Source organism: Callorhinus ursinus, unplaced genomic scaffold (assembly GCF_003265705.2).
Source record: "Callorhinus ursinus isolate GAN/ISIS: 27379988/994484 unplaced genomic scaffold, GSC_fseal_2.0 scaffold14, whole genome shotgun sequence".
In the NCBI taxonomy this organism is placed as follows: Eukaryota; Metazoa; Chordata; class Mammalia; order Carnivora; family Otariidae; genus Callorhinus; species Callorhinus ursinus.
Window position 1 is genome coordinate 17345771 of NW_027397076.1, and position 25056 is coordinate 17370826.

The window sequence follows — 25056 nt, forward strand, 5'->3', positions numbered from 1 at the left end:
TTCTTGTAACAGCTAGCATGACTCAGACATTCTCACCATTGTCTTAATTTCATGTACTGAATTTCCACTTACGCATTCCAATGAAGGGTTTAAGTCACCATCCTCCAGGAATCAGTAATCAAAGGAGGGTAGATTGGATTGCTATAGGAAAAATCAAGATACAGACAGACAGAGATTATACTGACAGTGGAAAACATCCTGTGTTTTTAGTCTGGAAGCAATGATACCAAATTTGGCAAGCATTGTAGATGGCCATTTTTATTTATATCATGTCTCCCAGGGTCCTTAAAATGTGATTGTTTTCATATGCTCACAAAATGGAAAGGAAGAGTTAAGAATGATTTCCAGATTTCTGGTTTGGGAGACTAAATAAGATGATAGTAGCATGCAAAAGTAAATGTTAAGAGCAGTTAGAAGTAAAGGGAGACAGGGAATTTCATTTTAGATATATGACTTTGGGATGCACCAAGAGGAGAGTTCCAGAAAGCAGACCTACATAAAAATGCAGGTCTTCTTCCAGAGGCTAGGCTAGAGATAAAAACTCAGGAGTCGTCATAATAGAGGGAACGGTCAAAACTTCTGTGTAGAGAGGAGGAAGGGCACAGAGCAGAGGACAGAATCTCAAACAGCTCCAAATGCTAGAAACACTTCTAAAATAATGTTAGAGGAAACAGAGAGCTTCAGGATATAAATGGGAAAATTTCATAAAGAAAGGCAAGGGAAAACTAGGAGAGAATGTCACAGAAACTAAGAGAAACATTTAATAAAAGGGGTGGGTCAACATTGTCAAAAGTCACAAGTCAAGTAAGCCAAACACTAAGCTTCAATATATCAGTAAACATGAAGATGATTGCTGATTCTTGTCACACCAATTTTAGGGAGCAGAGGGATTAGAAGACATCTTTTGGTGGGTGGGTGGGTCATGGGTGCCATGGTGAACAGGAAATGAAGATTGGAGGCAGCCAGGATGCTACTTTAATTTTCCTACAATGAACACGCAGCAACATTTGTGTCATCAAATCAAGAAATGACTCAAGTAATTTGACTAAGAAAGAAAATTAAGAAAGAAAGGAGATGACTAGCTGGAGGGGGCTGTGCAGATTTGAAGATCATCTGTTGTATATATCCTGAGGGTTTAGAAAGAGAGATGCAAGTTGAACCACAATGGAGAAATCATTGTTTTGAGAAAACCGGTCACATGTGATTTTTTACTCACATGTGAGATAAGTGTACCTGTACAAGCTACTAAGAGATCATGTCTGAATCAGATCTTAGCCTGTAAAAGCCCTTAAACTTAAATGAATTTCCCAGTTGAGAGCATGTGGCTAATGCTAAAGAAAGGCTAACATTTCCATAAGCATTTAGGACAAATTAGGGCCAACCCTGAGAGGTAGTCCAGTACCGTGGCGAGCTGGCAGAGCCCTAACTGACTTGCCGATGGTTAGGAGGCAGGAGGTGGGGGGTTCAGGAAAGGTCTTTTGGGTCCAGAGCCCTCTCCTCCCCTCCTCTGTGTTCTATCTTTGATGATGCTTATGTAAGCAGTGCTGACTGAGTCTCGTGAATTAAACTTCCTGAACTCAGAATAAGATAATGTTCACAATCCATCCACGAATAATGTTTGAAAATTATTTTTATTCATGTCTTTCTTCAAATGGCACAACGATTCTTCTCAGATATAAGAACTAGAAGACATTATCTTAGGTCTATGTATTAAAGGAAAACCAATAGCAGTGCAACGGAATGTCTTGTAATGGACTAAATGCAAAACATCTGTTCTAATGAGGAAAAAAAAATCTCATTTTAATAATTACTTGGAATAAAGCTCCCAATAGGAACCAGAGATACAAAAATTATTTCTATAAAACAGAGCATAACACCACGTTTAGTGCCAACATCAGGTATAGCTTCTCAGATTGCATTTTTAAATTTTTCAAATACGTTTTTCTATCTTTCCCTCACACACAATATTTTCTAAGTAGAATTCCAGCATCTGTTTTATATGAGAAATGAATAAAATATTTCCATCAAAACAAAGGACATCAGCACTTATTTCTTTTGTATTCAATTTTTAAAAAAGATTTTCTAGAGGAAAAAAAAACACTTTAAAATCTCTTCTTGTTATACTTGAAATCAAAACTGCCTTCCGTTGCCTGCTGGCTGAACAGGTCTAGATATCAGTCCATTACAACATCTTTGGAACTGTGACTTCAGAATGACAACTGCCCTGAATTTTTGCTATAGGTTCTTAAGCTGAGAGTCAGTTTTCCTGTGCTGAGCTGCCTAGGTACCGAGGTGCTGTGGTTGTTGGAAGGGTTAAAGTTGGAGCAACTGATGCATATATTTTAGGGAGGATTCATAAAAACAAGACAGAAGAGCCTGGGTCAATCCATTACTGGGAATGAGCAGTGGCCAATAGAAAGAGAAGAAGAAGATCCAAGGAGGCTGAGGTAAGCATTCTGAAGCCCTGGCAATGTGGAAACAATAGATCAAAAGGTGTTCACCGTGACTGGTCAGAGTAGGTTTTATTTTCTCTCATAGGACGCTTGACAGCATACAATAAAAACAAACCGTTTTAGTCACAGGGTGTTTTTGTTTTGTTTTGTTTTGTGTGTGTGTGTGTTTTTTTCCCCCTTAACTGAGTTTTAGCAAACTTCAGACCCAGACACAGGACTCAACGGTATATTCCTGGACAGCAAGGTAAACTCTTTTTTGCACTTTTAAAAACCTAAAGTTACGAATTCAAAGTTCTGATTCATCAGAGGCAGGGTTACAGCTTAATAAGTAAAGTAAATCCTGATTCTGAAGGAAAGAATGTTTTAATGTGTCTCTATTGGAAGATGACCAGAGCAGAATTCTACAATCGTGAAAAATTCGACAGCTTGCGGAAGCAGCTCTGCACTTGTCATTTCCCTCAATTTAGTGACACAGTGGAAAGATTAGCATTATGATGCTTGTTTTATTTTCTCCTGAGGAATCAGTAAAATGCATTCCGTTCTTATTGTCAAGCAATTGAATTAAATGTACATTGGTCAGAATGTTACTGTTTTATATATATATATATATGCATATATATATAAAATATATGGTGTTTTTGGTACACATAATCATATATATATATATATAATTTTTTCCTGTGAGAACAGTTTGTTGTACTCATAACCTTGTTGATATTCAATGGGGAGCATTTATATCCTTGAGATGGTCATATACCAATAAGTGTTAACCTATTCTTTGTTAGCAGCCATCCTGAAAAAATGGAGCTCTATCTTTCCCTAAACATGTTCTTTGTTTTGTTTTGTTTCTTATCGACCACAGTAATGCCATAGGTGAATATATTACTTGCCTAATTGGGATATAGAGTTCATAGTCCAAATTCCCTGGTTGAACAACTTGATTTTGTACTTACAATGTTAGAAGTCTTTCCCCAAACCCCAATATAAAACTTACCGGAGAAGTTGAGCAACAGAGCAAGAGATTAATCACACATTTTTCTTCATATTTTAAAGCCTTCCTTCACAACAAACTGCTAAAATGTTCTTTGATCTCTCTACTTCTTTGGTTCAAGGGCCAAAGAGCCTGGGAAATCTCATCCAGATGTTCTGCTCATTTAGGAGTAGAAGTAAAAGCATATGTTTACTTCTCAGAAACAACACAGACTCTCAATTTGAGTTATTAAAAGATTACTTTTTTTATACTCTTTTATTCAACTACGGGTTTCAGTTAACTTTCTTGTATTAAATAGCCCGAGATGGAAAAGCACTTAGAGCTCCTAAAATTTGCTTTCCATTTCTCAGTTTTCATTGTGATTGGGTTAAAACCAAAAAGCTAGAAATTAGTGAGCCAGTTTCCGTGTTTGCAAAATGCTTCGCATATAGTTCCTACTAAATATATGTGTACTAATTGATATCTGTGTATAAGTTGTTGACATGTGTTTACCTTCCTTCAAAGAAACAATGTTTACTGGTTATTTTGGTACACATAATCTTCTAAAGGTCAAGATATTCAAACATCTAACAGTTATATCCCCTATCCCAGGTCCTATAATGGCAGCCACAATCTGTTTCATCATCTGGGTGTTATTCCTAACAGATACTGTATGGACTCGAAGTGTGAGACAGGTCTATGACGTAAGTGATCCAGAGGATTGGGCTGCTCATGACTTTGACTGTCCCAGGGAATGCTTCTGTCCCCCTAGTTTCCCTACCGCTTTATACTGTGAAAATCGAGGTCTCAAAGAAATCCCTCCTATTCCTTCAAGGATCCGATATCTTTATCTTGAGAACAACTTGATAGAGACCATTCCTGAGAAGCCATTCGAGAACGCCACCCAGCTGAGATGGATAAATCTAAACAAAAACAAAATAACCAACTATGGAATTGAAAAAGGAGCCCTGAGCCAACTGAAGAAGCTGCTTTTCTTATTTCTGGAAGATAATGAGCTGGAGGAGGTACCTTCTCCATTGCCAAGAAGTTTAGAACAATTACAACTGGCCAGAAACAAGGTGTCCAGAATTCCTCAGGGGACCTTCAGCAATCTGGAGAACCTGACCCTTCTTGACCTGCAGCACAATAAACTACTAGACAATGCCTTTCAGAGAGATACCTTCAAGGGACTCAAGAACCTAATGCAGCTAAATATGGCCAAGAATGCCCTAAAGAATATGCCGCCGAGATTACCAGCCAATACAATGCAACTGTTTTTGGACAACAATTCCATTGAAGGAATACCAGAAAATTATTTTAATGTGATTCCCAAAGTGGCCTTTCTGCGACTAAACCACAACAAATTATCAGACGCAGGGCTCCCTTCAAGTGGTTTTGATGTATCCTCAATTCTAGACCTTCAACTGTCTCACAATCAACTCACAAAGGTCCCCCGAATCAGTGCTCATCTGCAGCACCTTCACCTTGATCATAACAAAATTAAAAGTAAGTAATCATCAGGGTATGCCTTTGATTGAAATGCTCATGGTCATTAAACTTATTCTATATTTTCCTTAAGAATAACAACTGTTGGTCTTTCCACCCCCCCCACAACTAATGTGCCCTGAGATTTCTTTTTTCAACTTTCAGTATTTTGTCTCTGTCTATTTATTCTCACACAATCTTAATGAACCAACAAATTCAAATCTTCAAATTATAAATTGAAAAGTGGACTTTAGTAAACTACAAAGGGTGATTATCCATTGGAGAAACCAAATATATCTTCTTTTACTCCGAGGAGATTCCAATATTTCTGCCTCACTGGGTAGATTTATTTAGGAAAATGTATCAAACACAACCTCATGCATAGTAATAGGAGTATGATTTAGGAGGTATCAGAAAGGGACCTTGGTCCTAAAAACTACAGGTGCTTGAAACCACTGTAATTAAAGTCTTTGCTCTAGATTAGAGGGTTTCTCAAACCTTAGAGTGTGCAGATTGGGGGCTCCACCCCAGAGTTCCTGATTAAGTCTGGATGAGACTTGAGACTTCTCATTTCTACCAGGTTCCCAGGTGGTGCTGAGAGTGCTGCTCTGGGGACTAAGCATTGGGGACCAACACTGTAGAAAAACACCTTGTTCAATTGAAATGGAAACAAGTACTCCTGGAAGTTGGTGACTTCTTAGGACTAATGGCAATCAACAAGGTAGAATGATTGCTCCTTTCATGAAAATAGCTTTCGATAAGGGAGAGAGAAATGAATGCAAAGTGCCTCGGAGGCAGAGGTACCATCAAAGGAAGATGTGGTCATAGAAAGAAGAGGCTGGTAAATGCAAACATGGCCTCTTCACAGTCCTGCCTGGGACCAGGCTGACCCTACTGCAGAGGTGGACAGTATCATGGTCTCACCACAGGGGCACTGGAACCAGCCTGACACCAATCTTCAACCCTGGCACAAGCCCTTTAGGAAGATAACCTAAGGAGACTTCTCCTGCACAGCCTTAGAAAATACATTCCTAAAGTGAGAAGCAGTTGGATAGTTTGTAGGAAAATGGCACAGATAATTGTCAGAAGGTGGTACTGCTTGGTTAGTATACATTAGTTTCCTTTAAGCAAATAATCACACAGGCATCCTATTTATAAGAATAGACTATTTTTTCCACTGGGTACTACTCAGTTATTCAAGACCTCTTTTCTTTTCTTTTTTTCTTTTCTCTTCTTCTCTTCTCTTTTCTTTTCCTGGTTTTTCTACCAGCACACTTGAGCATATAATCTGGGAATTAACAAAGAGATTGCCCCTACATTTTCCCATGGTGATGAGACACATTATTTAATCCTGTAGTCAAGAGCAAAAGATGCAGCAGAAAAAAAAAATATTAATCGCTGAATCTGTTTCACTGAACCAGATAGTACAACAGTCAATATTGACCTAAATATATACATTTTTTTTTCGTGATGAAAGTTCTGTGCTTCTACAGGTGCGTTCCTTATCTGGCAACAGAAGTCCCATAGGTATTTGATGTGGGAAGTGAATTCCACATAGATCCCTGTTTGTGAATTGGGGATCCCCCAGAGAAGTTGAGAAAAAGGGTCTTGAGGTGTGAGATAGCAAAATTCAACATTCAGTTGGGCACATACACCAGCCACTTACACAGTAAAAAAAAGAGCAGGACTCTGTTCTTCCTCCACTCATGTTTTTAAAAGTTTTACAGTGTTTTCTCATATAGTTCTGTTCTTCAGTTGTTCTCATACCTTAGCATGCATCAGGATCATCTGGAAGGCTTATACAATATAGCTTGCCAGCCCCACCTTCATATTTTCTGACTCAGTAGGTCTAACGATTTAGTTCCCAGGAGGTATTAATGCTGCTGGTCCAAGGACCACACTTTGAAAATCACAAATTAATCCTCACGAGAATCTTGGTTGGTAAATTATTAAGAGTTTCTGAAGAAAGAAACTGAGGGTCAACTAAGTGAGGATACTTGACCAAGGACAAAGAATAAATGTAATACAGGATCTGAGATCAGGTCCTTCTCATTTCAAAAATGTTGTTTCCTACTCATACAGTATAATCCCAGCACATTTTTCTTCAATTTCCAGAATACAAGATTTTAGAAAAATTTCTACCAACCCGGGTAAGAATAATTTTAACAGCAACAACAAAGAGAGATTTATTTGTTCCGTAATGTAGATACCAGGCATGGTCATTTCCATATTCCCAGAAAATAAATGTAAAATAAGAATTTCCCTGGCTAGAATTATTGGCTTGCCAGTATATCACACTGTGTACTAATAACTGTTAAAGTACTTATTTCTTCTGGCTGCATAATCTACTCTAGTTGTTAATAAAGTGATTTCCAAGAAACATACCTTTTATACGAAGAGTTCTTAGAATTTATAGGATGGTGACCTTTTCTTACGAAAAAGTTGGAAATGTTTATTTCTTATTAAATTTGGCAAAAAAAAAATGTTATCTATTCAAATAAGGTCCTTCGTGATGTTCTCTGAGAAACACCATAATTAATTTATGAAAATATAACTACATTTAGAACACTTGCTTCTCACATTACATTTATGCAGACATGCATTGATTATGGGGCATAAGGCAATAAGGATGGCAGCACATTAAAAGGGACATGGTCTCTCCAGGAGGCAAGGGACCCTAGGTAGTAGGAAAAAGGACAAGGCTGGGTGTCAGCTCTGCCACTTACTTGCTAAAATACCTTGTGTGCATTACATTACCTGTCTGAACCACTTGCAATGCCCAGGTAAGGGAGAATAATCATATTGCCTGAAAAACTCTGTGTGATGGCAAGGTAATAATGCATGTGAAAGATAACTTTATATACACAAACTGCTATATATTATGAGTCACTATTTTTAGCACACCGAATTCACAAAATAGCTTAAGATCAGAGCATAGCAACCTCGCTGTAAGCATAAGCTCAAAGGAAAGCCATTGCCAAAGTTAGGTGGGTCTCATCTAAGGGAAGACCTCTTTCTCAAAATAGTTTCAAATGAGACTTAAAAGCAATATGCAGATTCATGGTTGAAATTAGCCATAATGCACACTTGTCTGAATTTTGCTATTTTAACAGGTTTCCTCTCCTGAATACTCCTAAATTTCAGTATAGTCCTTGATGCCAAGGGCTCTGATCCAAGACAGGTGCACGATTCCTCATATCCTAGCCATATGAAAAGGCTGATGAGATATTTCCTGGCTTGGATCTTTGTAATTTGATTCTTGGCAAATATATTCTTTCTAATTAAATACACTTAAATATAAAGATGCAAGGTTCTTTTCTGTAAGTATTATATATGTAAACTCAGGTTACACGTACTTTTTAAAAACCTCATCGTACACTATTAATTGGAAATTTTGCATTTTCAGTTAATTTTTAAGCACTTTCCCTAAAAATAAACTGATTTTCCACGTACACATCCATCCATCCATCCATCTACCCATGCACTTTACCATTCCTTCTATGAACCTTTGTCTCCACTTCTAATGCCCTAAATACTACCCATCTCCTTTTATAGTAGTCTAAGCATGCCTTATCTCACCTGGAAGCTTAAAAAACAAATGATGTATTCTTTTATTTCCATCACAGCTTTTTTTTTTTTGAGATTTTATTTATTTATTTGTGTGAGAGAGAGAGAGCACGCACTAGTGGAGGGGGGAGGGCAGAGGGAGAAGCAGACTCCCAGCTGAGCAAGGAGCCCGATGCAGGGTCCATCCCAGGACCCTGAGATCATGACCTGAGCTGATGTCAAAGACTTAGCCTACTGAAACACCCAGGCACCCCTCCATCATAGCTTTTAACAAAATGTCCTTTCTCGTGCTGTGTGCAAAGTATAACTGAATATGGAGTGAGATGACTATATATATGCTGCACATTTTCTTAGGGTTACTTTTATAAGACAGATATACCTCCAACTTGACATAATGGTTTGTATCTCTGGCACTTTCACAGATCAGGCTGCTAGGCCCTCTACAAGACTGTTCCATGGCTTGTTGGTCTTCTCACACCTGGTCTCTTCAGGTCTAATTCATTTGTTCATGCCATCTTTGTCTCCATAGATGTGAACGTCTCTGTAATATGTCCTCCCACACTGCCTGCAGAACAAGATTCCTTCAGTTATGGACCTCACCTTCGTTACCTCCGTCTGGATGGAAATGAAATCAAACCACCAATTCCAATGGATTTAATGAACTGCTTCAGGCTCCTTCAGGCTGTCATTATTTAAACACAACTTCAACATCTAAAATCTGTTTAATGAGTTAATATTTCTGAAATGAAATTTGGTTACCATTCATAACTTTAAGACAAAAGTCACATTTCCAATTGCTCTTGGCCACCATTTTTGTTTGTATAGCTTATGTTTTCTATTCAAAGATGCTTTCACCAATTTTATGTAGCACAGTTAGCTTTTCTCTAATTAGTAAAACAGACACAGAGTTCCGATAGTTTATCAACTCAAAGATAGTTCTTTTCTGTCTCTTTCACAGCTTACTAACATCAAATAATGCAATTGTATTGTTATGCAATATAAAAGACATACTGGTTTGCATATGTTCAAAATTGCTTATGCAGATATTATATTGATAGTAGAAATACAGTAATCTAACAGGAGATCTGAAAAAAGTGAAAAAATGAGATATTTCTTCATCATAATTAATTTCAGATTGCTAAGTAACATCTGTAAGTATAAGTGTGGTATTTAGCTCAAGAAAGGATATGAAATGTATTAAATATTTCATGAAAGGAGACTTTTAGTCATTTAATACCAAATAACAGAAAAACAGTAATTTTCAGTTCACTACTATTTTTTATAGCTGCTGTTCTTAATATAGTACAGTGTACTCTATCAATTAAACAAGTCCTAAGTTTTACATTTATTATAACGCATTTCTCACAGAATCTTAGTGTTTTAACATTAGAAATCCACTTGAATTGCAAATTGTTCAGCTCTTATATTTGCCAGTGGTTTTGGATTTTTTTAAATAAAAAGAGTGGATGCTTTCTAATGAAATAGTAGTAAAACATTTATTTCAGGGGTACTATTTGTAAGTTTTATTAAGAACATGTTTTATAAAAAGTATTACAATAACAATAATTTCCATTTTTCTACCATGAATATATGCAAATATATTTTCTCCTACTTTTGTTTTTCCTTCTCTTCTGATAAACGTAAGACAAAATTTATACTCTAATCACTTAACATAATACAACTATTTCTCATGAGTTAAAAAGAAATAACCCAGGATTTCATTTAGTAACAAAGTATAGTTTACTTTAGACTTCTAATTTCTAGGGCATATCTATAAGTAATAAATATTCCACAGATATCAATTCATGAATTTATATATTTTCCAAACAGTATTCTGAAATATCTTATAAAATTTGATATATTTCCCTAGAAGAATGATCATATATGCTTGTGAAAAACCAGATTAAGGAAAATCTAACATGTTACTTTACACCAAGACTTCTCAGAAATTTAATGTTATTCTATAAGGTGAATTCTTAAGAAAAGAGCATAATGTACTGTTTTGCCTACTTCTTTTCTTTTTTTTTTAAGATTTTATTTATTTATTTGAGAGAGAGAATGAGATAGAGAGAGGGAGAAATTGACATACTTTGAACAGAGTTTTTAGGGGGATGGTTAGGGGGAGAAGCAGACTCCCTGCCGAGCAGGGAGCCCGATGCGGGACTCGATCCCGGGACTCCAGGATCATGACCTGAGCCAAAGGCAGCCGCTTTAACCAACTGAGCCACCCAGGCGCCCCTTGCCTACTTCTTTTCACACGAAAACTTATTTGGGGTTAGGAGAGAAGAACCAATTAACATATTTTGAACAGAGTTTTTAAAATGTTGGCTAAAGGCAAGAAATTAACTGACATTAAGAAAATAACATTTTTTTAAAAGGCTTCAAAACACATAAAGAAAATTACTAAATTTATGTCATGAAAATGCAAGTAATCAGATATCATTAGGCTGGGGAACAAGAATATGTTGAGAGAAATATAAGAACTTTAAATATTTGAAAATTTGCCATATGAAAAAGGGATAAAATGTATTCCAGGGGCTCCAAAATGAAGAGTAGAACATATGGGTGAAATGTATACGGAGCCATATTTTAACTCTAGCCAAGGAAGAAATTTCTAATAGTTGTTCAGAATCATCCAACAATGAAAGCATCTTTTCTTGAAATGGCATTACCCACCATTGGGACTGTTCAGAGAATAAGTAATGGTTCAAGGGAAAGGCTATAAAAGGAAGTCTTGATTTTGGAGCAAAGTTGTAAAATGTTCCTCTATGACCTTGTCAACTCTAAGAATTCCCTCTCTTCTCCCTCCCTCCTTCCCTCCTACCCTTCCTTTCTTCCTTCCTTCTTCTTTCCTTCCTGTCTTTTTTTTTCTTTATTTCAGAAAATATACATTGAGTACCATATATATATATATACCAGAGTATACTACACACTGGGGATATAATAGTTTATACCATAGTGGATAAGACACCAATTAGGTGAATAACTACAAAAATATATAAAATTTTATCTGTGATAAATGCTATTAACAGACAACTACATGTTACAGAGGAATTACTAATACTATTTTGATGTAAAGATTCTCTAAAGAAGTAGTGATTAAGGAAGCATATAAAGGATGAGAAATATTTATCACTGGTGGGAGGGAAGAATATTTCAGGCAGAATTTAGACCCTGTCATTTCTAGGAACAATTTAGGAGTTCCTGAAGAGTTTTAAGTCAGAAGGGATTCTGTTCATTGAGGGTTAATATCATGTAGTGGTAAAGAACATTAACACTGAAGCTAAAATTACTGAGTTCAAACTCCAGCTTTCCCGTTTTGTGGTCCTGGGCAGAATCTTTAAATTCTTTGTGCCTCAGTCTCTTCTCATTTACAAAATGGGCACCTACCTTATGGTGAGAATTAAATGAGTTAGGATATGTAAAGTGTCTTGAAGAGTGCCAAACACATGGTAAGTGCTAAATGTTTGTTACTACTGTATGCAATATATAGCTACATAGATCTGGACATGCACACATATATGGGCAAAGCTTCTCGGCATAGTGAGTAAAACTGTGTGGAGGGAACTAAAACTGGATGGGAATAGAAAAGTTAGGATTTTAATCTTACAACACAAATTAGAAAAACAGAGGTAGCTTAGAGTATAATGGCACTGATGGGTTTGCTAGAAATGGAAAGACATGGACAAACGTGAGAGAGGATGTGATACTGTCGGGATTTGGTGGTTGATTGGATAGATGGGAGCTAGAGCAAGGAGGTGGTAGGGTTTCTGTTTGCAAAACTGGATACACAGCAATGTCTTTTCTAAGAGGAGCATGCTTAGAAGATCATGAGTTTGATTTTAGATGTGGTTAGTTAAAAATTATTTTGATTCATCCAAGAGAAGTCACGCAAGCTGCTGAAAGAGGACTAACGTTAAAAGGAGGGGTCTGGACAGGCACATAAACATGTAGGTGAAATTTTCTAGATTTTCTTAATAGTTCCAAAAATTTTGGGAGAATTCTGTACTTACATATTCATATGTGTGTGAGGGAAGACTGAATCAAAAGCAGGGGACCCATGGAGAAAATGCAGGCATAATTCTAAGTATTGACCAATGAAGCTAGAAGGAATAGAGTAAGCTTTCGATCAGAATTTTTTTTTTAAATATAGGCACAAAGTTACTATGAAGTCTTTAAAATTTACAGATAATCTGCTGTTCTCTTTCTTGATGAATACATTGTGACTATTAAAAATTTTTAAAAATCAAGAAAAAAACTAGGCGATAAGCGCAAGCCATTTTTGAAGTTATGGGATCTTCATAATGCTCACCCTCTCATTTTATGGGCCCTAACTAAAACAAAACAGAACAAAACACTTTTATCTATGATCTCACCATGTAAATATGATAAGCTTCATTCATAAGCAAGTAAAAAAGGAGCAAAAATAAAATAAAAGGCAGTATCCAATGATCGTGAGCAGTATATTTGCAAATGATAACGTTTAAAAAAAAAAAAGAGGAGCTTTTGGTGGTAAGAACCCTGTAAGAGATTGTTTTATTTGTTTTCTCTAAATTCTCTTTAAAACAAAACAAAACAAAACACCTAGACAGAAGAACCGCATGGTGGAAGACAATTCCCAGATGACATCTTTTATAAAATTGGTGTCAAAGAATCCAATGAATCCTCCACCCCAAAAAATGATAGAATGTAAATGTGTTTATTGACAAATAGAGAGATGGATGTGTAGACTGAGATATTTAAAATTTTCAGTGTTCTAAGAACTATGCATTGGCCAGGAAGAATGTAAATTTTATTGGTTAAAGTTAGAATGAATTTTTTCAAAGTTAACCACAATATATTGGTAAGGAATGTAGAACTGTTAAACTAGTACAAGGGGGAAATAGAGTGGCAAAGAGTATTTGTTGAGTCTAAAAGAAGGCAAGAAGAGAAAGTAAAAAAAAAAAAAGGACAAGTAGAACGTATATAATAAAATTGTGCATTTGAATCCACATATATCGGTAATTACATGGTACAGTGGTTAAGAAGTTGTGCTTTAGAGAGGAAAGATCAAGTTCCAACTCCAGCTTGTGGCATTTACTTTGCCATTTCCTTGATCTCTGGCAAATGTCTGAACATTTCTAGGGATTGGATCTTCATTTGCAAAATAGGGAACAGTATCAACTATCTTTCACAGTCGCTGTGAGGATAAGAGAGAACAGATGTGCAGTTCTTATCACCTGACACAAAGAAAGTCTCCAATAACTGGTAGGCTGGAATTTTATTATTAGCAGGGACTCTGGTACCCACAATTGCACGTTTTCTCCAGACCATTTTGCAAATAAGAAACTGAGAAAAATGAATGGAGAAACTGATCCATGTTTGTTTATGTTTTGGTGCCCTGGAAAGCTACACAGCCAAGTAGAGTTGATAGTGATGGAATGGGCCCGGAGAAGTTCGGTAGTAAAAGAAATGAAATTGGGATGGGACAGATCAATTGAAGAAAAAAGACTGAAGCCTCCATGGAATGAAGTCTAGGCTTAAGGGGAATTACAGTGTACGTAACCTGAAAGGAAAAGAGTGATCTGAGCCTGGAGGACTACAGTTTAAAATATCTTAAGTAGCCCAATGCTGAGAAATGAAAAGACTTTGGGTGTGGGAAGGAATTGCCAGAACATTGAAGTGATTGTCACCAAGGTCAAAGAGGAGTAGCATCTATGACATTGTAAGAATCTCCGATGAAAGTGCTTGCAGGGCCCCTGTTTTGACCACCAAATTATACCGCCTCTCATGATGAAATAGGCCATTATAGTTGAAAAAAAATTAATAAAATTATTCTAGAATAATACATACATACCCAGAGCAATTGACTATTAAAATACTACTTTAAAAAAATTACTGTGCCCTGAGGTGCCTGGATGCCTCAGACAGTTAAGTGTCCAGCTCTTGATTTTAGCTCAGGTCATGATCTCAGAGTCATGAGATCGAGCCCTGTGTGGGGCTCTGCCCTCAGCATGGAGTCTGCTTGATATTCTGTCTCTTCCTCTGCCCCTCCCCCCACTCACTTTCTCTCTCCCTCTCTCTCAATAAATAAACAGACAAAATCTTTTACAAACTTATTGTGCCCTATGGAATGATATTTTGCACAATATCTGAAATATTGCATATATTAAAGGTAATTTATTATTTAGAAAAACAGCAAAATGTCTTATTTACCAAAAACTGTAGAAAATTTTTGTTCCTCATGCATCTGAGACAGATCTCTGAAACTGCTTGCTCAGAATATTTCTGTACAGGGAAAAGAAGAAAAATCATATATAAGCATATTATAGAATTTAAGACTGTTAAGCAAATAAAGCACATCATTTACAAAATCACAGGATTATTATCCTGAAGTTTGAATCTGTTCTACCTTTGGGAAAATATCACTTTCTTTGTGACATTCAGCTGAGTAAACAAAATTCAAATGTAGAAAGAGACTCATTGTCTGAGTTCTTAAAGGCTTCTGAAAACAAGTTAAAATGATCCTGGAAAAAGATCAGAACAGTCAAATGACTAGCAGGAATGGCTTTCACAAAACCCATCTGAAAAACTACCCATAGTGTATGCTATGGTGCCAGGGTTTGTTTCCAACAGGGCAAGAGTCTTGCCACATATTCCATTTGTTGGCTTCCTGCTTGCATTAAAAGTGACAAAACAAAACTGTTGGTTAGTGGGAATATAGACTAGGAACACTGTCCAGGTTGAGAAGTCAAAAAGATTGCCTTCAAAGAAATGGAAATAAAGATGGAACAAACATGTTTTCTACATATGATTAGCAAATTTAAATCTATCTAATCTACCCAACCTTTATATAGTTAAGAGGAAAGGGGCAGAAAGTGATTTGGATGACTTAATAGTTACTAATGTATTAAATTGAGGATGGTGAGATAGAGTAGTAAGAGCATTGAGGATGTAAAGTAAGATACACATAAATTTGAATCCTAGGTCTGCTGAGGGAAACTGACAAAATTATTCAAATTCTTTGATCATTTATTCTTTAATTATGCCAGGCGGAGAATAATATGTACTTTACATGATAGTCCTCTGAGGATAAGAAGTAGTATATTTAAAATGCCTACAGTATAGTCGGTGCTCAGTAAGTAAAATCTGATCATTAGTATTATTGGTATTATTATTTGAGGTTCTTAAACACAGATGTGCTAAACAAGCTTTAGACAGTAATTTATCTGTGATAAAGTAAGATTAGTAAATATTAATGATGGAGTCTCAGGGCTTGGTATACAAGTATTCACTGTAAGATTCTTCCAATTTTATTGTTTGAAAAATTTCATACTAAAATTTTTAAAAATCTAGAGGTAGAAAAAATGACCTGATAATTAATTCTTTTTTACTCATAGCATCCTAGTGACTTATAGAGGTTCTAAAATGCTAGTCATAATATTAAACCTATCTAAAATCATTGACTGCAAATTTCTTTTTTTTCCCAAAATTTTTATTTAAATTCGAGTTCATTAATATATAGTGTCATATTGGTTTCAGGAGTAGAATTTAGCTATTCATCACTTACATATAACCCCCAGTGCTCATCACAAGTGCCCTCCATCCACCACCCACCTCCCTCAGTTTGTTCTCTACAGTTAAGAGTCTCTTATGGTTTTGAATGCAAATTTTCTTATTTTGATGGAGAGGTCTAGTATTCATCGATACCATTTTACTCTCCTTCTGGGCAAAATGAAGGATAAAACTGTCCCATCTCCTTGAAAGGAAGCAGAAAATTCATGAGACAATTTCTGGCCACTGTGCAATGAGTGGAAGTGACATGCATCACTTCCAGGTCAAAGGATTTCATTGCTGAGGTGCAACCTTCTTTTTCCATCCCACTAATGTGAGGAGGAAAAAGTCCCCATGTTCCAGGTTCCAGATGGTAGTGGGTCTGCCACTCTGTCAGCAATCTGTGTAGCTGTTCGAGGGATAATATGGGGCAGAGCTGCTCCCCTAACTGGTAGAGGGACAGATAGCATTTGAGAGAAAGTAACTTTTTTTGGTATTAAGCCAGTGAAATCTGTGGTATTTGCCATTATGACATAACAGTCTATCCTTAATAATTCATTCACATTTTACATATCCTTTCAGTGATGTAAATGGATAAATTCTGAAAACTTAGTGTTACATAATCAGTATAATATTTGCAGTTTAATTTTTAACTTCTATCTAAATGATACATGAGCTTGCTAAAAATCTAACAAACTAAGAAAAGTCTCCAGTGAAAACACTGATTTCCCACCCCATCCTTCCCACTCCAGTCTAATTCTCTAGACACAACACTGTATATATTTACTGATTTTATTTTTCTTGTAATTATTTTCATACTGTTGATAACATGATTTTATCCTTCTTGATTTAGTCACTTTAAGCAACCTATACTAACTGTTATAGATGATCATTTAGCATACTCATATCTATTTACTCCTTTCTTATATTTTGGTAGCTATCTTTTTATTTATATTTCTTAGCTTAGGTAATAAGCTTGAATAAAAAATGTATACTTCTATTTCCAGTTTCAACAACTCTAGGAGACTATCTCAACTTTTCTCTATATGAGAAATTAACATCCTAACCTTTCCTTTTACTTTACCATTGTCTCATGTCTGATACACCTTTATTTTTGTGTTAAAGTTGCACAATTTTGTATATAATAGCTATGTTTTCTGTGCATGCTTATAAAGTGATGCTAAAAGAATTTTTTAAAGATAGTTTAGTGTAAGGTGCCAGGGTGGCTCAGTTGGTTAAGTGTCTGCCTTCGGCTCAGGTCATGATCCCAGAGTCCTGGGATCGAGTCCCACGTTGGGCTCCCTACTTGGTGGGGAGTCTGCTTCTCTGTCCCTCCCCTGGCTTGTGCTCTCTCTCTCGCTCACTCTTTCTCTCAAATAAATAAATAAAATCTTTAAAAAAAAGACAGTTTAGGTGTACTGAGTATGTAAATTTTGTCTTTTCCTGAGTTGCAATAAGAGGCAGGCTCCTCCTTTTTTGTACCCATTCCTTAGCAAATATTGAACTTATAAATTTGATTTTTGAATCACCAGTTAATACATGCTCATCTTGTTTCTACTATCATCCAAGGAGATGTTGAAATGTGCCATTTGCAGTTGACCTCCTCTTCAATTTCTTTGCTGTAATGGATTTGGTCTGTTTTAGAATTCTGTATAATGATTTCAATGAGATTTTGAGAGGAATGTGAGACAAATAGGCTTAGATAGCATCTTCTCTGTCCATCGTTACTCCATTAAAGATTCACTGTCATGTAGCTGTTTGAAATCTTCTTAAAATATGAGCGTGAGTCCCGGGATCCGGTAAATGTTAGAAACAGGAAGAAGTGTGTGGTGAGTATCAAGAAGTGGAGAGCTATGAATTAAAAACCACAATGAGATATCACTTCACACCTCTCAGAATGGCTAAAATCAAAAACACAAGAAACAAGTGTTGGAGAGGATGTAGAGAAAAAGGAACCCTCATGCCCTGTTGTTCAGAATGCAAACTGGTGCAGCCACTGTGGAAAACAGTATGGAGGTTCCTCAAAAAGTTAAAAATAGAATTTCTACATGATCCAGTAATTCCATTACTGGATGTTTACCTAAAGCAAATGAAAACATTGATTTGAAAAGATATATACACCTCTATGTTTATTGCAGCATTATTTACAAGAACCAAACTATGGAAGCAGCCCAAGTGTCCATCAATAGATAAATGGATAAAGATGTGGTCTATAAATGCAGTGGAATATTATTCAGCCATAAAAAGAATAAAAATCTTGTCATTTGCAACAACGTGGATAGAACTAGAGTGCATTATGCTAAGTGAAATAAGTCAGTCATAGAAAGACAAATATCATAAGATTTCACTCATATGTGGAATTTAAGAAACAAAACAAAGAAAAAATAGAGACAAACAAACAAACAAAAGCAAACTCTTAACTACAGAGAATAAATTGATGGTTCCCAGAGGGGAGATGGGTTGGGGGGTGGGTGAAATAGGTGATGGGGATTGAGAGTACACTTATCATAATGAGCACAGAGTAACGTGTAGAATTGTTGAATCTTCATAGACTTTCACTCCCTACATGCCTCATATTAGCAGGATTCCTCTTCCCTCTCATCACAAGATCTTGTTATTCAGTGAAATATTACAACTATGTAGTTTCCTCCTCGTTTTCCTTTCAATTTACCTACACTTGACTACTACTCTTTCCAAACTTATGGTTAAATGTGCATCTTTTTAAAACATTAAAATCTATATATTCCCATGTTTGGTAAGTGTATTTGTTTGCTGGGGCTGCCATAATAAAATACCACACCTAGGTAGCTTAGGCAACAAAAATTTATTTTCTAGAAGCTAGATGTCCAAGATCAGGGTGTTGGTAGATTTGGTTTCTACTAAAATCTCTTGTCCTTGGCTTGCAGATGGCAGGTTTCTCTCTGTCCTCACATGGTTCTCCTTTATGCACACAAAACCCTGGTGTCGCTCCCTGTGTTCAAAATTCCTCTCCTTATATATATATTTTTTAATTTCTATTTTTTTATTTAAGATTTTATTTATTTATTTGAGAGAGAGAGAGAAAGAGAGCAAGCAACCATGAGCAGGGAAAGGGGCAGAGGGAAAAGGAGAAGCAGAGTCTCCACTGAGCAGGGAGCCTGACCCGGAGCTCGATCCTAGGACTCTGGGATCATGACCTGAGCTGAGGGCAGATGCTTAACTGACTGAGCCATCTAGGCGTCCAAATTTCCTCTTCTTATAAGTCAGATTGGATAAGGACTCACCCTAAAAACCTCATTTTGACTTAATCACCTCTTTGAAGACCTCATCTCCAAATACCATTCTGACGTACTGGAAATTATGGCTTCAACATATAAATTTTGGGGAACATAATTCCGTCTGTAATAGTAGTCATCTGAAAGTGCAATGTTTCTTTTTCTTAACTATTTTAAGTATTTTATTTAGTAACTGGTAAAGATATGTACTAATAGATCATGTGAGTGTTTTTCCCACATTTTGTCAGACTAACCATTACTATTCACTAATGTACATAACTATATTTGCTAGGTGCTTTTAGTGCTTAGAGGAAAATCTAATTGCATGAGTCACAGTAGCTACAAGATTGATCCAATTTAAATGCAAGGTAGCCCAGAAAAAGGAAAGCACACCCATCAGTATTAAATTCAACCCTAGTTATCAGCCCTACAAAATACACAAAGCTTTAAATATAAACCTACACAATTTCAGATAGAAATAAGACTAATTTAGTGAAGTGTTGTCTAAAGCCAGTTCACTTGTCCAAAAGGAAAGTTTTTACTCTCAAAACCTAAGCAAATAAACTTTACAAAGAATGAATGTTAAGTCCAAATTCTCAGCAATTCTAAATGGCCAAGATAGTTCAGCAATCTCTAAGCTAGCTGACAGAATCTTTTGGTCCTAAGTAATAATTCCAAATGTTTGGGGAAAGATCTCAAGAGAATAAAATGAGAATTGCCACATCAAATCTTCTGTGTTTATAAAAGAAACAGCTGTGACTAAGGAGCCTGAGGGCAATGAATTAATATTCAAAGTTATCTTTCTGAAATGGAGTTAGGAATTCGAACATGTTCACAAGAAAATAAAATAAGCTGACATCCATTTGAATGATCTTTACAGATGCGAAGTAAATATATACCAATCCACTTTGCAATTAAATCCACATAATTAGTTCAGGGATTTCATGCCAAAAGTATGTTGTAATTCTACTAAATTTAAATTGTGCATAGTGGTAAATGAGAATAAATATTCCAAAACGATAGCTCATTTAATATGTTCACACACACACATGCATTCACGCACACACACCCGCAGAATCAAACCAATGCAAATCTGGAAATAATTATATCATCTCTTCATTGGCAAACCTAAAGGAAAAGTTCACAAGGAAACTAGTTTTACATTTAATTTCTCACATTTCATGCACGTAAGGAAAAATAAATGATGGCAAAAAAAGGGTTATATGTATCTTTTGTTGCAGTCAAAAGATTACTTGTTCTATGAACATATTGTAAAGCCATCCAAATGTTCTTTCTTTATCTTCTTTACTAAATGATAACTAATTTAATTCCAGATGGTACATATTACACAGTATCATTCATCAAAAGTTGTGTGATTCCAAGCACATAAAACTCTTGCAAAAAAGCACTGCTGTGGAGTTCTTCTTTTTTTGTTGTTGTTTTTTCTTTCTCTTCTCCTCTCCTTTTTTTTTTTTTTTTTTGCAAGGAGCAGTGGTATTAATTTCTGGTAATGTGATTATCTAACAGTATCTTTGTAAAGTGGCAAAGATTCAGACATCACGAATATTCTTTTCTAAGTAGAAAGGTTAGCCTTTATTCATCATTCTTTTCACAAGTTTTATTAGACTATGCACTTTGCCTAAGAAAATGTGAAAGGCAATGCAACATAGTAGCTAAAATTAAAAAACAAACAAAGAACCAAATAAGTCTAATTCGAGTAGAAGATAATGTGTCAAGATTGTTGTGCTATACCTATAGAAGAATTGTTTTAAATATGAAACTAGAAGTACAGATCTTGCCCAAGTCTTGGGTCCTAGTAGGATCAGCCTGTAAACAATCATCCCATTGTCTAAGAGAGGATAATCTAGTCGCTGAGGTTATGGCTGAGATTAAGAAGAAAAATACACTTAAAGAAAAAAATACTATTTTTTAAAGATATTTATTTATGTATTTATTTATTTATTTATTTAGAGAAAGTGTGTGAGCGGGGCGGGGAGCAGAGGGAAAGGGAGAGAGAGAACTTCAAGCAGACTCTGCAGTGAGTGTGGAGCCCCACCCAGGGCTCCATCTCAGGACCCTGAGATCATGACCTGAGCTGAAATCAAGAGTCAGATACTTAACAGACTGAGCTACCCAGGCACCCCAAAATGACTGCTAGTTTTAATCCCAAAAGTAAATTGTTAAATATATATTGATAACATTATAAATATACAGAATCCAATATATACTGAGCAGTAAATATTAGAAGTTTCAACTACATAAACAGATCAGTAAAATTGATGTTAAATGAAAATTTAAAGATGCTATTTCTCAGTCGGTGGTGCAGAAAAAAAGAAACTGCAGAAACAACAAAGGCAAAAGAAGTTCAGTCCACGTCCCCTTCTGGTGTAGCCCAGCCACAGAGAACATGCTCTCACATCCTATAGCTGGTGGCAAGCAAATGACAGATTGCACTTGTCAGTCACGCCACTGAGTCCTTGCAAGAGTTCAGGCAACTACAAAGTAGCTAGACTTTAATTTTCTCATTTGTTAAAGGAGATTAATAATAGTTGCCATAGTGGTAACGGTTGGTCGGCTCTGCCACTGACAAATCCCATTTCCTATTTCTCCTTTCTTTATAGAGGCAGGAAGGGTTAAACAGTCCCCAATTTTCCCATTGTCCTCATTTCCATTATTCCTAAAGCAGATTCTGAGACAAGGATTTGGGTATATACACAGTGAGTGGAAGTTACCCCAGGAAAGCATTGAAGGGGGAGTGAGGTAAGAGAGCCCCTAAAGGATGTGTTAATGAATGAGTACTGTGGTGGGCAACCGGCAGTCAAACGCTGGGGACTCTCAGAGACTTGCGGAAGACCTCTTGGGATGATCCAGTGAGGGTGAGAAAGCTGGGGTTTTTATATAACCACTCTCAGTCTTACCAATTCATTTTTTCATGTCTGTAAATAGGCAACCGAACATGATTGCACCACGAATGATTGTGGAGATGTACCTGTAGTTTGAAACACATCCTGCTAAAAATACGTGTTTGTGTAATACAGCAAATTAGTCCTGATGGTAGAAAGAGTGCAAAATTTGATTAAAAATCCTGAGTTTTAGCTCAACCTGCCTTTGTCATTAGCTGATAACAAAATGGAATAATCTTTCTGTCTGGGTCTTAGAGTTTTGTTATTTGAGAAATGATGAGTTAGAAATATTGACGAAACCAACAGATTTTCCAGTTCTAAGTCCCAAGAATCTTTGATTAAATACATTTTTATTATGTTTAATATATCTTTACCCATTTTTTTTGGTCAGGCCTTAAAAATTTTAAATGCCACATTTACTGCTTTTCATTAAATAGAATACAGAATGCCTTTCCAATGTCAGAAAGCCATCTGTAAAGTGAATAAATTAACATGGGTAAAACAAAATCCTTCCACAGGAGAAATCAAATTATCTGTTAAAGCAATTGGACATAACTCTCACAAATTTTCATGATAGACCATTTAGTACAAGGAATATTACTTCAAGATTTGAAAAGAAATTGGTCAATGTTTAATTTTGAATTTTAAAGAGAATGACACCATGTGTAAGCAATAAACTTAGAATCCCAAACAAACCAAATCCTCAAAAAAACTCCCTCAAGATTAAAATTGTTTCCTAAACTACCATGTTATTGATGCCAGATGTTAATCATAAAAACAGAAGATAAAGAACTTATGCACAGAGAAATTTCCATTTTCAACAGTAGGATGTCAACTTATGAAAATAAGGAGTCAGTGTAAGTCTGGTTAGCCAATAAGCCTTCTGTAACATATTACATTTTTCCATTAGCCATAGTTTATATAGTCAAATCTTTTGTACAGGTTAAAATACATATTTTTTTGGATAAAAGTCTTAAACTGCTGGAGGTTAGCAGTCATGTGATAAGCGCACAAAAAAGTTACCTCTTGAGAGATTTCTAGAAGATTTTCCTTATTTTATTTTATTTTTCTACAATGAGAGAAGAGTTTCATCCATGATCTGTAGCTGTCTCTCCAAACCCTGCCTTTATCTTATATAGTCCAAGTCCACATTTCACAGCTTTTGTAACATCTGTACTTGATTGCTACCTTAGCACCACAAACTTAGCATGCTCAAGCCCTTTTTCCCTAGAAATTATTTTCTTCTGCCAATTTCCCTTTATTCAACAATGTTATCTTTCATTCAGTCATTCCTTTATTCATTTAGCTTTTCTTCATTCAAATGTCTACCAGGAGGAGATATACTGGCAGGAGCTACAACAGTAAAATACAGTGTCTACTCTTGAAGGGTCCAGCAAGGGAGTGATCATATAGAATAGTTACCCCCCAAAATGGAATAGTGCTATAATTGCTATTAGTGAAGCACAGAGCACTCTTTCACCCTGCAAATTTTCAAGATGCCTCAGATAGAACCAAGTGACTTGAATCTTGACCAGTGAGTGAAATTTTCCAGGGTAGAAAGAAAGGCAGTGGTTTAGCATAAACAAAATCAAAGCAATGGAGAAAATGAAGTGTAGCCTGTCTAAATTCCACATTCCTATTCCAAAGGGTAGAGTTCTGTTTGTCCCTTCCACTTGTGCTGTTAGTATCATATATCTATCTATCTATCTATATATATATATATACACATACATATATAATTTTAGTTAGTATCATATATTTATATATATTTATATATAATAATATAATTTTATATATATTTTATATAATAATATATATTTATATATATTAATATATTATATAATTATATATAATTACATATAATAATATACATATACTTATAGATATATAATAATATAATTTTAGTTAGTATCATATATATATATAATTTTTCACATAAAAATTTATCCAGTTCTGCTGGATAAAAATACTCTTTTTTCAATATTGACAATGTCTTAATTTAGCTTCTTTTTTTGAAAATTTTTTTTTCCTGAATATAAACTTCATGGTAGACATCCTTCCAACAGTTTAAAAAATGTGACTTCACTATCATCTGACCTCCATTGCCTTTGATGTCAGCTGTTTTTTGTATTGTTGCTCTCCTATAGGTATTGCATCATTCCTCTCTGCTTACCTTTCTTCAAAGATTTATTTCTATTTATGTGAGAAGGGGTAGGGGCAGAAGGAAGGGAGAGAGACTTTCAAGCAGACTCCATGTTGACTGCACAGCCCGTGTGGGGCTCAGTCTCACGACCCTGAGATCACGACCTGAGCCAAAAACCCAGAGTCAGGCGCTAAATCAACTGCTACCACCCAGGTGCCCCTATGCTTACTGTTAAGATGTTCTCTTTATTTCCAATTTTTTAGTTTATTCATGATGAAACTAGCTGTTTTTCTTTATCTTTATCTTGCTTGGCGTTTTCTGAGAACCTTGGATCTGTCAGGAGATGTTTGTTACCACATTTGGGAAATTTGGGGTCATTATTCCTCTGTTATGGACTGAGTTCTCTCCCCCCAAAGTTTGTATGTGGGAATTCTCACCCCCAGAGTAAACTGTAATTGGAGATAAGGCCTAGGGAAGAAATCGAGGTTAAATGAGATCATAACAGATGAGGCCACACTAGGACTAGTCCTTATAAGAAGAGAAAGAGATACCAGATCTCTCCCTCCCTCCCTCTCCCTCTCCCTTGCCTTCTCTCCCTCTCCCTGTCCCTCTCCCTCTCTCCACATACACACAGACAAGAGGTCATGTGAGGACATGGAGAGACATCAGCCATCTACAAGCCCGGACGAGACTCCTTAAGAAACCAACCCAGATGGCACCTTGATCGTAGGCTTGCCTCCAGAACTTA

At 36.0% G+C, this 25056-nt stretch overlaps 1 protein-coding gene across 2 annotated transcripts; it reads left to right on the forward strand.

The window, feature by feature from the left end:
- The first annotated feature begins 2266 nt into the window (after positions 1-2266).
- On the forward strand, positions 2267-9522 carry KERA (keratocan). 2 transcript variants are annotated; one of them, XM_025881402.2, is made up of 3 exons: positions 2267-2447; positions 4036-4929; positions 9005-9522. In XM_025881402.2, the coding sequence occupies exons 2-3, from the start codon at positions 4044-4046 to the stop codon at positions 9169-9171; spliced, it is 1053 nt and encodes a 350-aa protein (XP_025737187.1). In that variant the 5' UTR covers positions 2267-2447; positions 4036-4043; the 3' UTR covers positions 9172-9522. The 2 variants fall into 2 exon arrangements, with proteins under 2 accessions (XP_025737187.1, XP_073756991.1); XM_073900890.1 differs by lacking the exon at positions 2267-2447 and adding an exon at positions 2507-2697.
- Positions 9523-25056: the final 15534 nt, after the last annotated feature.